Genomic DNA, 14531 nt, shown 5'->3' on the forward strand with positions numbered 1-14531 from the left:
TTCACTTGCTGAGTCTACTGACTGCTGAGCTGACTCGCAAGTGAACCGAAGAGTCTAGGTGGTGCGCATGCGCGGATGCTATCTATTCGATTCACTTGCTGACTCAGTCGGCTCTTGGTACATTCTATTTCTGAGCTCTCTGACTGAGTGAGTCAGGAAGAGTGATTATAGTGATAGTGAAGGGATTCAAGGGAAGCGGAGGCCGGACAGGAGGACTCGGGAGCTGTCACTGTGGTGTGCATTGTTACCCACAGTGACAACAGTCTGACAGGACAGCCTCAGTGTAAACTGTTCTGGTGACTCTGACTCACGGTTCTTTTAACTCAAAGAATCGAATGAGTCACTAACTAAGTCGGATCTTTAGATTCTTTAACCTGTGACTCATTTGATTCATTTCTATTCTTAGACTCCCTGTACTTGTGTGACTCAGACAACTCAGAGCTGCTAGTGCTTGCCTTGCCTCAGCTCTGATTGGTTGGTGGGCGGGGAGGGGCTGGCAGAAGCAGCTTCCACTCTAGGATGATATTACGCTCCTCCCGAGTCCCTCCCTGCTGCCAGCGACGGCGTCTCTGCTATTGTCTGTGCGCTATGTGACTGAGCGGATTCACACGGATCAGCTCAGTCAGGTGAATCGACTCCAGTCCTCCGGTTCAGTGAACTGAATAGATTCAAATGAACGATTCGTTCATGAACCGGACAATACTAGTTAGGAGGACAGACACAAGTCCAGATGGCATGCACCCCTATCCCCCCCCCCTCCCCTTCCCTTATCTATGCCCCTGGGATAGGGGTGTATGCCATCTGGACTTGTTGATTTTTTTATTCATTTTAAGGGAACTTCTTTAAAAGTGTTTTCTAATGGACCTCATGGGTCCTGATGAGATTGGACCCCATTATTGCATTAGTAAATGGACCCAAATAATCCTCTGGTGGGCAAGTAAATCCCGAGGACAGGCTTGGACTGGCCCACCGGGGAGCTGGTGAATCCCTCAGAGGGCCCCTGATCTATTCAGTAAAGGAGTCTTTATGAGAGCTTATCTCTGCGCAAGGAAGCGCTGCCACTGTATTCCCCTGCCCCGCCCCCTCTTGCTTGAGTTCCCATAAGTATCAGCAGTGTGGTATACAATCTCAATTACCGTGTCAGGGAAAGCAAGTGGCAGGATGACATTACAACTTGCCACTTGCATCCTGTGTAGTTGCAGCAATAAGGCACATCTTCTCCAGTCATGGGCTCCACTGACCTGGCTGAACTGACCATGCCTCCCATCCTGTTAGCTTGCAGCTTCTCTCTGCTGGACTGCTTTCCCTGCTAACTGCCTGCCCACATCCTGGAGCTGGGATGTGTAAAGCAAGTAATGGAGGCACCCACAAAGTAATTATGCCCATACTGTGCCCCCTCACAATAGTTATGCCTCTCAGCAGTGCCCCCTACCCTTTACTGTTTTAAAAAAACACACTACATACTCACCTAAGCATTCCCTTATGATCAGAGTAGCTACTGCGCTCCCCGGGAGGCACGATGCTGTCACACATACATTTTACTGCTGTCCTTTGTATGAGCACAGAATGATTGCTGGTCTGCACCACTCCTCCTACACAGCCCATCAGCGCTATGTATGTGTGACCACATTGTGCCTGCTGGAAAGGGGCGGCAGTCGAGTTAAATGGTGAAGCATTGAGCAGACCTAAGGACGCAGAGACAGTTGAGAGCTGGATATACCTCAGCCATTCTGTGACCATGGTACAGCCACTAAAATCCAGGACTATCCTGTCAGATCCAGGACAGTTATGAGTTATTTGATTCTGGCTGTTTAACCCCTCTGATTCCACAGACCAGGGATGCCCAACCTGTGACCCTCCAGCTGTTGCAAAACTACAACTCCCAGCATGCCTGGACAGCCTACATCTGAAGGGCCACATGTTGACCATCCCTGCCACAGACAATAGTGATCATGGCACCATCAGATAACACAGATAATATAACATTTATTGCATGGCAGGAAAAAAATGTAAAAATAATAGTTGTTTTACTGCTTTTCCTATTCTGACTAATAAAAGTAATAAAACTAAAAAAATCATTTTGTATATATATCCCCAAAGAATGCTAAAAAGAACTATAACTTGTTCCACAAATCAACAAGCTGTCAATTTGTAAAATATGAAACAAATTAGACATATTTGGTATTGCCACCAGTTATATAGTTATTTATTCTACACAGTACTTATCATTAAAAAGATGAGACACTGTTTCAGATTTATAGTTTTTCCCACCTTCCCAAAAAATGAATAAAGGTTAATCAATAAAAGATATGTGTGATATGTAATAAAAGATATGGTGGCATTGAAAAAAGTAAGCTCTAGTCTAGCACAGCTAAGTCAGTGCAGAATTTAAAAAAAAGGCCCCCATTGTGAAAGCCGAAATAGATAAATGAGAAATTCAGAAATTCAGCTCTGCGGCATCTGAGTATGACACATCAGTTGTATCCTATCATTTATTATTTATATGCTTACCTTGTAGACCCATCACACTGCTCATCACCAAAATGTGCCCACTCCTTCTTTTCTTCATATCAGGCAGAACTTCTTTAATCATCCTTACAACCCCATAGAAGTTAGTCTCAAAAACTCCTTGCATGTCTTCCATAGACTGGCATTCTATGGGTCCGATAAGTCCAACTCCTGCATTATTAACTGCAGCAAAAATGACAGATGAACAAGATCTTACAACACTGGCTTAAAGAGGACCTTTAACCACTCCTGACATGCCTATTTTAATAGCTATATGCATTCCCCACGTACTAACAATTCTGCAGCATATATTTTTATAGCTCTATGTTGTGCCATTCCTCTATTATTTCTACTAGAAGTTCTACTAGATGCTGCAGAATTGTTATGACATGGGGAATGCATGAAGCTATTAAAACAGACATGTCAGGAGTGGTGAAAGGTCCTCTTTAAGTCTGCCTTCACTTTTGAGCACATTTACATAAGCCTACACTGTTTTGAGGTTGGTTTCATGAAAAAATCACACAGAAGTGGGGCCATTGGGAGGTATGATTTTGATACATGATGCCAAATGTAGTGCACCAATAGTACTTATATATCACCCTCTAATTATTAAGCAAGCAACGCACCACTCACTGAGAATGTCTATACGTCGTTCAGGGATGCTGTCCACACAATCTCGGATGGAACGTTCACTCCGAACATCCAACTCTTTTATCTCCAGTGTTTTGTTGAGAGTATCTCCTGCTGCTTTTTCTAGAGCTTCCCTCTTTTCTAGGTTACGCATTGTGGCGATGACTATAGAAAAATAGTTGGTCAGAGAGCAATTAGTTAGTTAGTCACTGCAGTTACTTTTGCAGTAAAAAATAGCTTACCTTACATCGAAAAGGTTAGTAAGAAGGATAGACATAGAAGGAGGTAACAGCTGACTGCAGGATTGGACTACATATGGTTTGTATTCTGTAACTATGAATACATATGTATAAGGACTGTAAACACAAAGGAGAGAATTTTCTTAACATTGGCGCTTTTGATGCCAGCCTTATTAACAAAACCTACTGGCGTATAATGCGCCAATATTAATCATTGTGGCACATAATTGGAAGGTCTATACACCAGAACGTGAAATCTATGAAAACAAGCAGCTGGAGTAGATTTCACGTTTAATGTGTAGCAGTTTTTTTGTTAAATGTGTTGAGTGTGGAGGTCCTGTCGGTGCAACGCCAACTTCTGCACACGCCCCACCTATATTTATGTGTTGGAAAAGGGGGAATATTTCAGTGCAAACCTAGACACGCCCAAAATTGCAACTTTTTTGCCTTACAAAACTTGTGTAAAACAATGATACGTTCCCTCCAAAATGGTATTTTTTTAATTAAGAATATTTGCAAAATGACTTTCATTTTTATGAGAACCTGGAAGGTGCATTATACTGCCTTATCTATGAGCAAGATATGATAGAGAGAAGCTATGGCAGCACGGTGGATCAGTGGTTAGCGGTTTTACGCTATATAAGTGATTTGGAGCAGGATTTCTGATTTAAAAACAATAAATCCTGACAGGACTCATAGGAGAGACAGCAAGAGTCCTGATTACCCTGCCCACACAGAGTGATTGAAAGTCTTCTTTATACACAGCTTGATACAGGGAGAGCTATCAATCACTGCTTGTGGGCAGGGGAATTTGAACTGTTCTTCTGCCATTATTTACTCAGCTTTTAACCCAGAATTCCTGCTCCAAATCATAAAAATATCAAAAAGTTAATCTCTTCTCCCTATATCATATCCTGCCATCAGATAGAGCAGCAGAAATCACCTTACAGGATCACTTTAATGGTAAACCTTATTTCAATAATGTGCATACAACATTAACTGTAAAAATGAACATATACACTAAGGTCATTGTATAATATAACTTTTATCTATTTTAGTATAATACCATAAAGTAAAATGCATACTAGTGTCAGTATAAAGCACAATGCACATGTCAAACCATATGATCGTAAAAAATATGTGATGACAGATACCTCCCCTATGATCTCTTGCTGTCACAAATACATACCGTATCTTATACTGATCCAGAGTTTCATCCCATATTATATTCTACAGTTAGGTTTACGATTGAGCTATTTGTCATTGGAAACTGTCAGCAAGCTTGTCATTAGACATATCCCTACAGTGGAGCTTCTGTAATGCAGGGGCAAGCAAGTGTTTTCTACTACATCATATTACTATACCATGTCTGGTGTAAATAGAACACTTCCCAGAATGCAAAAAAACAGAGCAAGTCCTGTGTAGATGCTTAGGAAAGGAATCAGCTCTGAAGTTTGCGGAATTACATTTGGAGCTCTGGAGTATAATACAGGCTGTGAACGGTTGGATTGGCCGCCCTTTTGATGTGGGATCTGGGGTTCGCCAGGGCTGTCCTTAGAAGGGTTGATCGTGGGCTGTTGGCGGGTGTCGGGATGGACCAGGCAGCTCCGCAGACCACACTGAGGGTGGTGGCGCATGCGAGGGGAGGCAGAGTGGGTGCTGTCAGAGGTAGAACGCTACTCAGTCATCTGGGTCCAAGATCAACCGGGATAAGTGTGAAAGTCTCTGGCTGGGAGGTGGAGATCCTGGTTTTGATCTCCCGGACACCCTTCTAGAGCCTCAGGACTCTACAAAAGTCCTCGGCATTGAATTTGGCCAGGGGGATTACTCCCATCAAAATTGGGACATCAGGCTTAAGATTGTCGCTCAGAGGGTGGACCAGGGAAAGGGTGAACATTATCAAAACCTACCTAATCCCTTTGCTGTTATATCTGGGCAGTGTGTGCGTCTTGCCAGAACCTTTCTGGACTCGGGTCTACAGTCTGTTCTTCCAGATGTTATGGGGAAATAGACTGAACCTTGTCAGGAGGGAGGTTACTTACCGTACGAGGACACTAGAAGGGTTGGGTATGGTCAACCCTGTGGTGTTCCTGGTGAACACCTTTATTAAGATTAATCTCGCAAGCCTCTGGAAAGAGAGGGCTCCTCCTTGGGTAGTCTCCTGTCGGGGGATGGTTTTGGCCTTTTTTCCAGGAATGGGAGACAGGGGGGCAAGTGAAAGATCTCCGCACACCACATGGGCATCTCCCGGCTTATGCTGCCCTGGTTCTGAAGGTATTACGTAGGTGGGGTCTGGGGATGTGGGAAATCAGGTCTCAGTCAAGGAAACTCCTTGACCAGAGGGTTCTGTTGGCCCATTTCCAGAAACCTCTGGCCCTCAGGGACTACCCAAGTTGAGATCTGGGGGTTGGGTTATGGCTTTTGAATTCCATTAGGATCTGTTTGAAGTTTTTTTTACTTGACTTGGCGACGCTTCCATGGGAAACTGTGTGTGAGGGACAATCTGAAGTGTAGGAGCTCTGAGGACAGGTGGTGTCCCCAAGAGGAGTGCGGTGGTGTGCTGGAGAGCATGGACCACTTCCTGCTTCATTGTCCCTTTAACACAGAGGTTTACACCAGGGTGGGGACCTCCATCGGCTGGCCTAGGCTGGTCACTCTTTCCTATGCAGAATGGGCCTATGGAGCATTCAGACACCTGGGTGGTAGGGACCACTGCACTTTATTCCTAGTCAGCTCAGTGGTCAGGTACTACACGTGGCATGCACTATGTTTAGTCTCGACGCAGCGCAAAATCCTCCCTGTGGATGAGGTGGTTAGGAACATTCTTGGAGACCTGGTGAAGGTGCGCTCTCTGGAGTATGAGAGGTTGGGGTTGGGGAGAGCATCTCTCCTCTGGAGGGGTTTTGCCTTTAGGGTACCCTAGCCTGTTGTCTCCCTTTCCTGGTGGTTGGCTGATGCTAAAACTCTAGATTTTTTGCCTTGTTTTGGTGGCTGTATGAGGACATAGGGCTTGCAAGCGCCGAACTTGGGCTTTAATGGTTGTGTGTGGCTGAAAAACCTCACTGTGGGTGGTATGGGTGGTCTGCCATGTATTTTAGTTTATACACTCACCTAAAGAATTATTAGGAACACCTGTTCTATTTCTCATTAATGCAATTATCTAGTCAACCAATCACATGGCAGTTGCTTCAATGCATTTAGGGGGGTGGTCCTGGTCAAGACAATCTCCTGAACTCCAAACTGAATGTCAGAATGGGAAAGAAAGGTGATTTAAGCAATTTTGAGCGTGGCATGGTTGTTGGTGCCAGACGGGCCGGTCTGAGTATTTCACAATCTGCTCAGTTACTGGGATTTTCACGGACAACCATATCTAGGGTTTACAAAGAATGGTGTGAAAAGGGAAAAACATCCAGTATGCGGCAGTCCTGTGGGCAAAAATGCCTTGTGGATGCTAGAGGTCAGAGGAGAATGGGCTGACTGATTCAAGCTGATAGAAGAGCAACGTTGACTGAAATAACCACTCGTTACAACCGAGGTATGCAGCAAAGCATTTGTGAAGCCACAACACGCACAACCTTGAGGCGGATGGGCTACAACAGCAGAAGACCCCACCGGGTACCACTCATCTCCACTACAAATAGGAAAAAGAGGCTACAATTTGCACGAGCTCACCAAAATTGGACTGTTGAAGACTGGAAAAATGTTGCCTGGTCTGATGAGTCTCGATTTCTGTTGAGACATTCAAATGGTAGAGTCCGAATTTGGCGTAAACAGAATGAGAACATGTATCCATCCTCTGATGGCTACTTCCAGCAGGATAATGCACCATGTCACAAAGCTCGAATCATTTCAAATAGGTTTCTTGAACATGACAATGAGTTCACTGTACTAAAATGGCCCCCACAGTCACCAGATCTCAACCCAACAGAGCATCTTTGGGATGTGGTGGAACGGGAGCTTCGTGCCCTGGATGTGCATCCCTTAAATCTCCATCAACTGCAAGATGCTATCCTATCAATATGGGCCAACATTTCTAAAGAATGCTATCAGCACCTTGTTGAATCAATGCCACGTAGAATTAAGGCAGTTCTGAAGGCAAAAGGGGGACCAACACTGTATTAGTATGGTGTTCCTAATAATTCTTTAGGTGAGGGTATATCTATATGTATATTTGTATATATTGGTATGTGAATGTTGTATAGTGATGTATATCTTTTATAATTTGAGTTGTTGGGTGTAGTGTTAGGTTGGGTGGTGGGTAAATGGCGGGAGGGTTCTAGGATTCCATGGGACATTGGGGACTTTTGGAATATATGAGAAAATCCTGGGCTGGTTCATGGACATCTGTTATCATGTGCTGGGGGCATGGGATGCGGGACCAACTCAGGGCCCCAAAAAATAATAATTGTGTGTTGTATTGGTGTGTTGGTTTGTGGGATTTTTGGAAGTTTGTTTTGCAAGATTTCTGTATTTTGTTGTATTTTTCTGTGTGTAGGTAGGTGCAACCGGATCAGGAAGGTTAGCACATTGATATTGAAATTGATATTTAAATTGTAAATACTGTATATAGTGGGTGTTCTATGGGGGAGTGAGTGTTGGGCTGGACCGGTGTTGTCTGTACCGTGCTGAGGAGCATTATGTCTGTATATTTGGTTTGGGTTTTGTGTTATCTTTTGGTGTGATTTCTGTATTTATTTATTTGTTATGTTTTTAAAATTTTAATATAAGAAATACAGGCTGTAATGGGATCAGTACAAGTATATATGTAATAATAATAATAATAATGTAATAATAATATTATATGTTTACAAGGTTACCTATACATTCTTTTACACTGGCCAATGATCGGGACAATTATCAGGAAGGAGCGTTCTTCATAATAATTGCCCAGTTTAAAGGTGCCGCTAATCACCCAATAAAAGAGCAAACAATAATGATAATTATATGTTCCATTTAGAAATATACATTTAGCCTACATTTTAGGTTCAAGGGTTACCCGAACATTTAAAAACCTGGAAGAAGAAAGGGGATACAGTAAAATAATAAGTACTTCTGACTCCGAAAATACCCTTCTGCTCCCGCACCATTTCTCTGGTGCTCTATGTTGCTGTCCTGCAGTGATGGGCTTGGCATTGCGATTACCTGCATGTCACAGCTGCAGACCATCACTGACTGCTGGGACCCCCACCAATCACAATAAGGGGCTCCAGTGGGGGGATATGTACCAGAAACAGTACAAAAATAGGATACCTTCTTGGCGCAAACACGACTTCAATGGATGTTTATAAAACTCTTTTTTTTAATTAGGTATTAAGCGACAATGCGTTTCGGAGTAAATATACACCTTTCTCAAGTCTGTGGGGTCTGTGCTGATGCAGAAGAGGGTAGCTTCTCACGTGTGGTTAATCCAAACTTCTACAGCACGGCCACGCTGCCTGCAGCTGTTTGGATCCCACAGTTTGGATTATCCACATGTGAGAAGCTACCCTCTCTGCATCAGCACTGACCCAACAGACTTGAGAAAGGGGTATATTTACTCCGAAACGCGTTGTGGCTTATTACTTAATAAAATGTTTTTATAAACATCCATTAAAGTCATGCTTGCGCGAAGAAGGTATCCTATTTTTGTACTGTTTCTGGTACATATCCCCCCACTGAATCTCGCATCACTCCTCCGGAGAACCGGCCACTCCACTTACAAGGATTGAGAGGTACCGGCAGCACCGACCTACCACTATCACGGGTATTGTGCCTTTTTGATGCACAACATTAAAAGGTGAGCACAATACTTGGCACCTTTTGTTTCTAAATACCCTTTTAATTTCATAGTGCCCTATGAGCGCCTCTCCCTTTCCTGACACACGTAAGGTACAATAAGGGGCTTCAGGAAGGGTTAATTTGCCGTCCCTCCTCCTTTTTCCTTCTTGTTGCCTTTGTTTGGCTCTTATGAAGGGGCAGCCTGGCCAACAAGGGCTGCAAAGGCCTGTAGGAGGAGGCCTCTTTGAACAGCAACCTGCCAGAACAGAGGTCCTGTTCCCACGGGTATGGCTGAGGAGAGCTTCCTTGCAGTGCTGCGCTCGCTCAGCTTTTCATGCTGAGGGGGAAAGTTTTCTTTCCCATCTGGTGGCTGGGATCAGGGAACCTTCTGACTTGGGTTTTGTTTCCCCACCAGCTGCCTCTGTCGGCGCACTGCATGGGGCACACACCCCTCTGCTCTTTTAATGGGGTTGTCCCACGAAATATATTCTAGTTTTCAAACCAGCACCTGGATCTCTATTATTTTGTAATTGCATGTAATTAACAATTTAATATAGCCCCTGAGTTATTCAATAAAATGTATCTGTATAGCACAACCTGCTGTATGTTCTTTTTCTCATTTCTTTGACCTGCTGACTGAGAAGGCCGCACATGCTCAGTTTCATCTTTCAACTGCCTCCTGAGCTGTGATAGGTAGAGCTGAGACACACCCCCTGAGCTGCAGTAGAAAAGACACTCCCCTTGAGCTGTCAGCTTGATATAAATCTAGCACAGAAATGAATGGGGAGATCTCTGGACCCGTGTGAGGTACAAGGTTGGTTCTAGCTTTATTAGAAAAAGATTGTCATGTACTATGTGATGTCTGATTTCCATTTTTTACAGTAGTCATGGGTTAACCCATTTAAGCCCCAGTTTCTCATCTCCTCCTGCTGGAAGCAGCGGACGTTGGCATCAGGATGGAGCTGTTCCTTACTTTTTTGTGGCTGCTCCTTCACTGCTTTCTGCTGTGGAGCTGTGGGTGCAGCGGCTGGGCCGCAGGAGCCGTATGTGAGCTACGGTGGGCTGATGGGGATAGTAGTAGTTGTTTACTCACAGTTCTGTAGCGCTCCCTGGGCCGGCGTGCAGTGTAGGGAAGGACAGCACTAGTTCCTTCGGGGCACACTCTATTGTCCAGGGACTCCCACCAGATGGTGGTTGAGGTGCCCTTGGTGGTGTGGTTTTTTGAGGTGCTGTGGAGGCAGGGCCCCTGGTGTTCGTGACGCCAGCACCGTTAGGTACAAAGGAAGGTGGTAAAAAGGATGAGGAGTCAATGCTTGTAAACAACTGAACTTTTACTTAATCAATTGCCTTGAGGTAGTTAGTGTAGTACATGGCAAAGGGTGACAACCCATATGATGCATACACTACTGGATTAGCTGCAATCCTAGTAACAGGCTTGACAATAGGTGCATTGAGATTTTCCTTTGGCTGGTAGGAGAGAGTTCCTTTCTAACTGTCCTCACTATGTCCACACTCTAGCCGCCAGATACTGGATAGAATAATTACTCTTACTTGTGTTTGGCAACCCACAGGACGGTCTCCCTAACGGCAGGCATGAATCCTCTGCTCCATTGTTTGCACTGGTTGCTTTCTAAAACACTGGTCCACAATGTCCATAGAGGTATGTGGTAATGGACAACCTTGCGCCTTGTCGTCCGGCTGTGTCCAGGTGCTTTTAGGCTTTTCATGGTCACTGGTGCTGTGGAGTCCATAAGCTAATGCTGCTTATATCTCCACTAGACTTTCTCTATATCCACGGTTTATTCTGGTCTGGGCTAGGTAGCTATAAGGATGTTCTCCACACTGCCTCAGCTTGGCCAGGGCCAAGGGGCAAAAATGGCAGCTACATATTGGACTTTGCTTCTCCTGCTCCTCGCACATCACTACCTCTCTCTTTACTTCTCAGCTAACTTCCTTCTACCTCTGACTTGACACACCCTAAGATATATACAGTATATGTGGTGTAAGCACCACCTAGGGGTGAATGGATGTAATGCAACTACCAGCCTGTTGTAGGGAATTTGCAGCTTAATACATAAAAAATACAATGGCATAAGATGACAACAAGAAATGGGAGACTGCACTGGCCCCATCCCTTGCTGCCTCAAGCCAGCCGCACGTCTTTCCCGCCCTTCCATCGGCTGTGCTTGCTGTTTTCCCTGTGATGCTTCCTTCAATCATGGGCAACCAGGTATTCAGGTCCTCTGCATCTGAGGGGGCTCAGACCTCTGATACAGCTATCCCCCACATGTGTTTTCCCCTACACCTACCCCTACCTTCCTGGGTATGTGCATGACTCCCAGGTGCCAGAGCCATTCTGTGGATCTATGCCCCCTGATCCTCCGTAGGCTCAGTTTGTTCCTGCACCCATGAAGTCCTGTTCCCATTCTCTTTCCAGAGGTTCAGTCCAGCAGAGACGGCGCAGGGAATCTCGTCATAGGCCTTCAGTTCTGCCAGTGCTGGGAAATCCTCTAGAAGTTGTTTCAGCAGGAGGAGGAAGCCTTCTCGATTGACCGGACAGTTATCCTGTGAGGTCAGCCAGGCCAGCTCGGTTTCAGTGGTTTCATCTATTCCTCCTGTGATTCCTCCTTCTAGTGTTGGTGAGTTGACGTCGCTGGGGCTTGGGGTACTGGAGCGGGTTGGTAAAACCTTAGTCCTGGACCTTAAGTCCCTGTTAGTTCAGCTCGAATCAGATGCTAGTCAGGGGCTCAGTCTACTACCACTGATGCGCTTACGCCTAGGATGAGTATTCATAAGAAGGCTTTCTTTAGAAATATTAGCCCCCTAGGTTCTCACCTGGATGAAGATAATGGTGTCTGTGGATCAGCATAAGGTGGATAAGAAGCACCATCCAAATGCTGATAAACCTATGGATCATAGTCCACAGGCTGCTAAGACAATGAGTAATTGGTTGCAAGCGTTTACTCTCTTAGGTTGTGTTCAAAAGCACCCTGAACGTTGTTCAGAGCTTTTTATATATATGGACTAAACATAGAAATTTATCTAAAACCTTGTATCATTTAGCCTCATGGGGGATTTCAGCAAGGAAACATCTTGGCCATATGGCCATATACAGTGCTTACATTTCCCTATAGCACACCTATGCATGAATGTGATGGTACCTTTGTCTTTAGACTTGCAGAAGCTGGAAAAACGAACTTTGATTGATATACAAATGAGCACTCGCAAGTGCCCAGGGGCGGCGTTCCCTGTGTTGGTGCCCAGGCTGCCCTGCCTTTTTTCATTGTTCCCCAGCCTCTGCCATTGTCCTCCCTCCTATTCCCGTGCGTCATCCTAAGGTCCGGCCGAGATCCCGCGACTGTGCACTGCCTCGCCGGGCCGGAGCATGCGCACTGCGATGCCCATTGTTTGCACGACATCACTTTAACTACTGCGCATGCTCCGGAGAACGGCACAAAACCAGCCGTTCGCCGGAGCATGCGCAGTTCTAAATATAATTTATGTAGGAAGTATGTCTGTTCCTGTACAAGTATAGCTTTAAATAATAATAAGGAAGGAATACTTAATATATAAAGGGAAATAGATGAAAAAGAATACACCTGAAATGACTCCATTTTTTTATTTTTCAAAGAAAAAATGTGGGGGATTCAGTCAGCACAACCTTGTATGCAGGTGCACATCGCTGTGGTGAAATACATATACAAACGCAAAATACAAATGCAATAGCACTCTGCAACCAGCACTCTGCCCTGCCTCTATGCTGGATGTTGAATGAGGCATTGGTGTACATTTTGGCCAAAGCGTAATAAGCCACTCACCACGTCAAGGTTGCCTCTATGAGTGGTCCCTAACACTAGTACCTACCTGTTATGGGCCATGATAGCCACACAAAGTCCAGGGAGTGCAGGTACAGCATGCATGCCTCATTCAACATCCAGCATAGAGGCAGGGCAGAGTGCTGGTTGCAGAGTGCTATTGCATTGGTATTTTGCATTTTTTTTTTTTTTTTATTGAATGTTTTTATGTTGATGAGAACGGAAAGGGTTACCCTTCCAGGCCAATATAAAAAGAAGTCTATGCAAAAAAGAAAGACACGCCCCTGATGAACCTAGTTTGCGCAAATAAAGGAAACTGGACTTTTAATACATGATATGCTTGTGATTTTACTATCCTTGTGAGTATAGTAAATCTCTTGATTTTTATTGAAGTTGGCGGTACATCACTATATTTTCCCCCCTTTTTCTAAACACCACAAGGAAAGTAGGAGCAAGGTTTTTTTTAAGGATATACAGCAAGGAACCTATCAAGCAGTGATTGAATACAGTTGATGAAGATTGAGGGCTACCAACAAGTCCCACCTGACTTCTTTGTCTGTTCTAAGAAAGAGAGAGCAGCCCAGTTCAATTTTTTATATTTAGCTTGGTGTCAACGGGACCCACTTCACTAGGAACCTGCAGCTCTCAGAGTAGGAATATGTGACTTGAGACTTTTTATTCTGTTTTGCTTTTTTCTATGGTCATCCAAGTTCCTGCAGATAAGTTAACCACCTCAGCCCCCAGTGCTTAAACACCCTTAAAGACCAGGCCACTTTTTACACTTCTGACCTACACTACTTTCACCGTTTATTGCTCGGTCATGCAACTTACCACCCAAATGAATTTTACCTCCTTTTCTTCTCACTAATAGAGCTTTCATTTGGTGGTATTTCATTGCTTGCAAAAAAAATGACATTTTTCACTTTCAGTTGTAAAATTTTGCAAAAAAAACGAGATCCATATAGAAATTTTGCTCTAAATTTATTGTTCTACATGTCTTTGATAAAAAAAAAATGTTTGGGTAAAAAAAAAATGGTTTGGGTAAAAGTTATAGCGTTTACAAACTATGGTACAAAAATGTGAATTTCCGCTTTTTGAAGCAGCTCTGACTTTCTGAGCACCTGTCATGTTTCCTGAGGTTCTACAATGCCCAGACAGTACAAACACCCCACAAATGACCCCATTTCGGAAAGTACACACCCTAAGGTATTCGCTGATGGGCATAGTGAGTTCATAGAACTTTTTATTTTTTGTCACAAGTTAGCGGAAAATGATGATTTTTTTTTTTTTTCTTACAAAGTCTCATATTTCACTAACTTGTGACAAAAAATAAAAACTTCCATGAACTCACTATGCCCATCAGCGAATACCTTGGGGTCTCTTCTTTCCAAAATGGGGTCACTTGTGGGGTAGTTATACTGCCCTGGCATTCTAGGGGCCCAAATGTGTGGTAAGGAGTTTGAAATCAAATTCTGTAAAAAATGACCTGTGAAATCCGAAAGGTGCTCTTTGGAATATGGGCCCCTTTGCCCACCTAGGCTGCAAAAAAGTGTCACACATCTGGTATCTCTGTATTCAGGAG

At 44.2% G+C, this 14531-nt stretch overlaps 1 protein-coding gene across 1 annotated transcript in view; it reads right to left on the reverse strand.

Annotated features, from left to right (window-relative positions):
- Window positions 1-14531, reverse strand: part of LOC121003897 (retinol dehydrogenase 8-like) — a 47701-nt gene that overhangs the window by 16761 nt on the left and 16409 nt on the right. Inside the window, exons 2-3 of the mRNA XM_040435837.1 lie at window positions 3142-3303; window positions 2512-2691 (exon numbers count right to left, since the gene is read on the reverse strand). Coding sequence (XP_040291771.1) covers window positions 2512-2691; window positions 3142-3303 — 342 coding nt within the window. The remainder of the gene's footprint in view (window positions 1-2511; window positions 2692-3141; window positions 3304-14531) is intronic.

The sequence above is a fragment of the Bufo bufo genome, chromosome 6 (genome assembly GCF_905171765.1).
Source record: "Bufo bufo chromosome 6, aBufBuf1.1, whole genome shotgun sequence".
Lineage (NCBI taxonomy): Eukaryota > Metazoa > Chordata > Amphibia > Anura > Bufonidae > Bufo > Bufo bufo.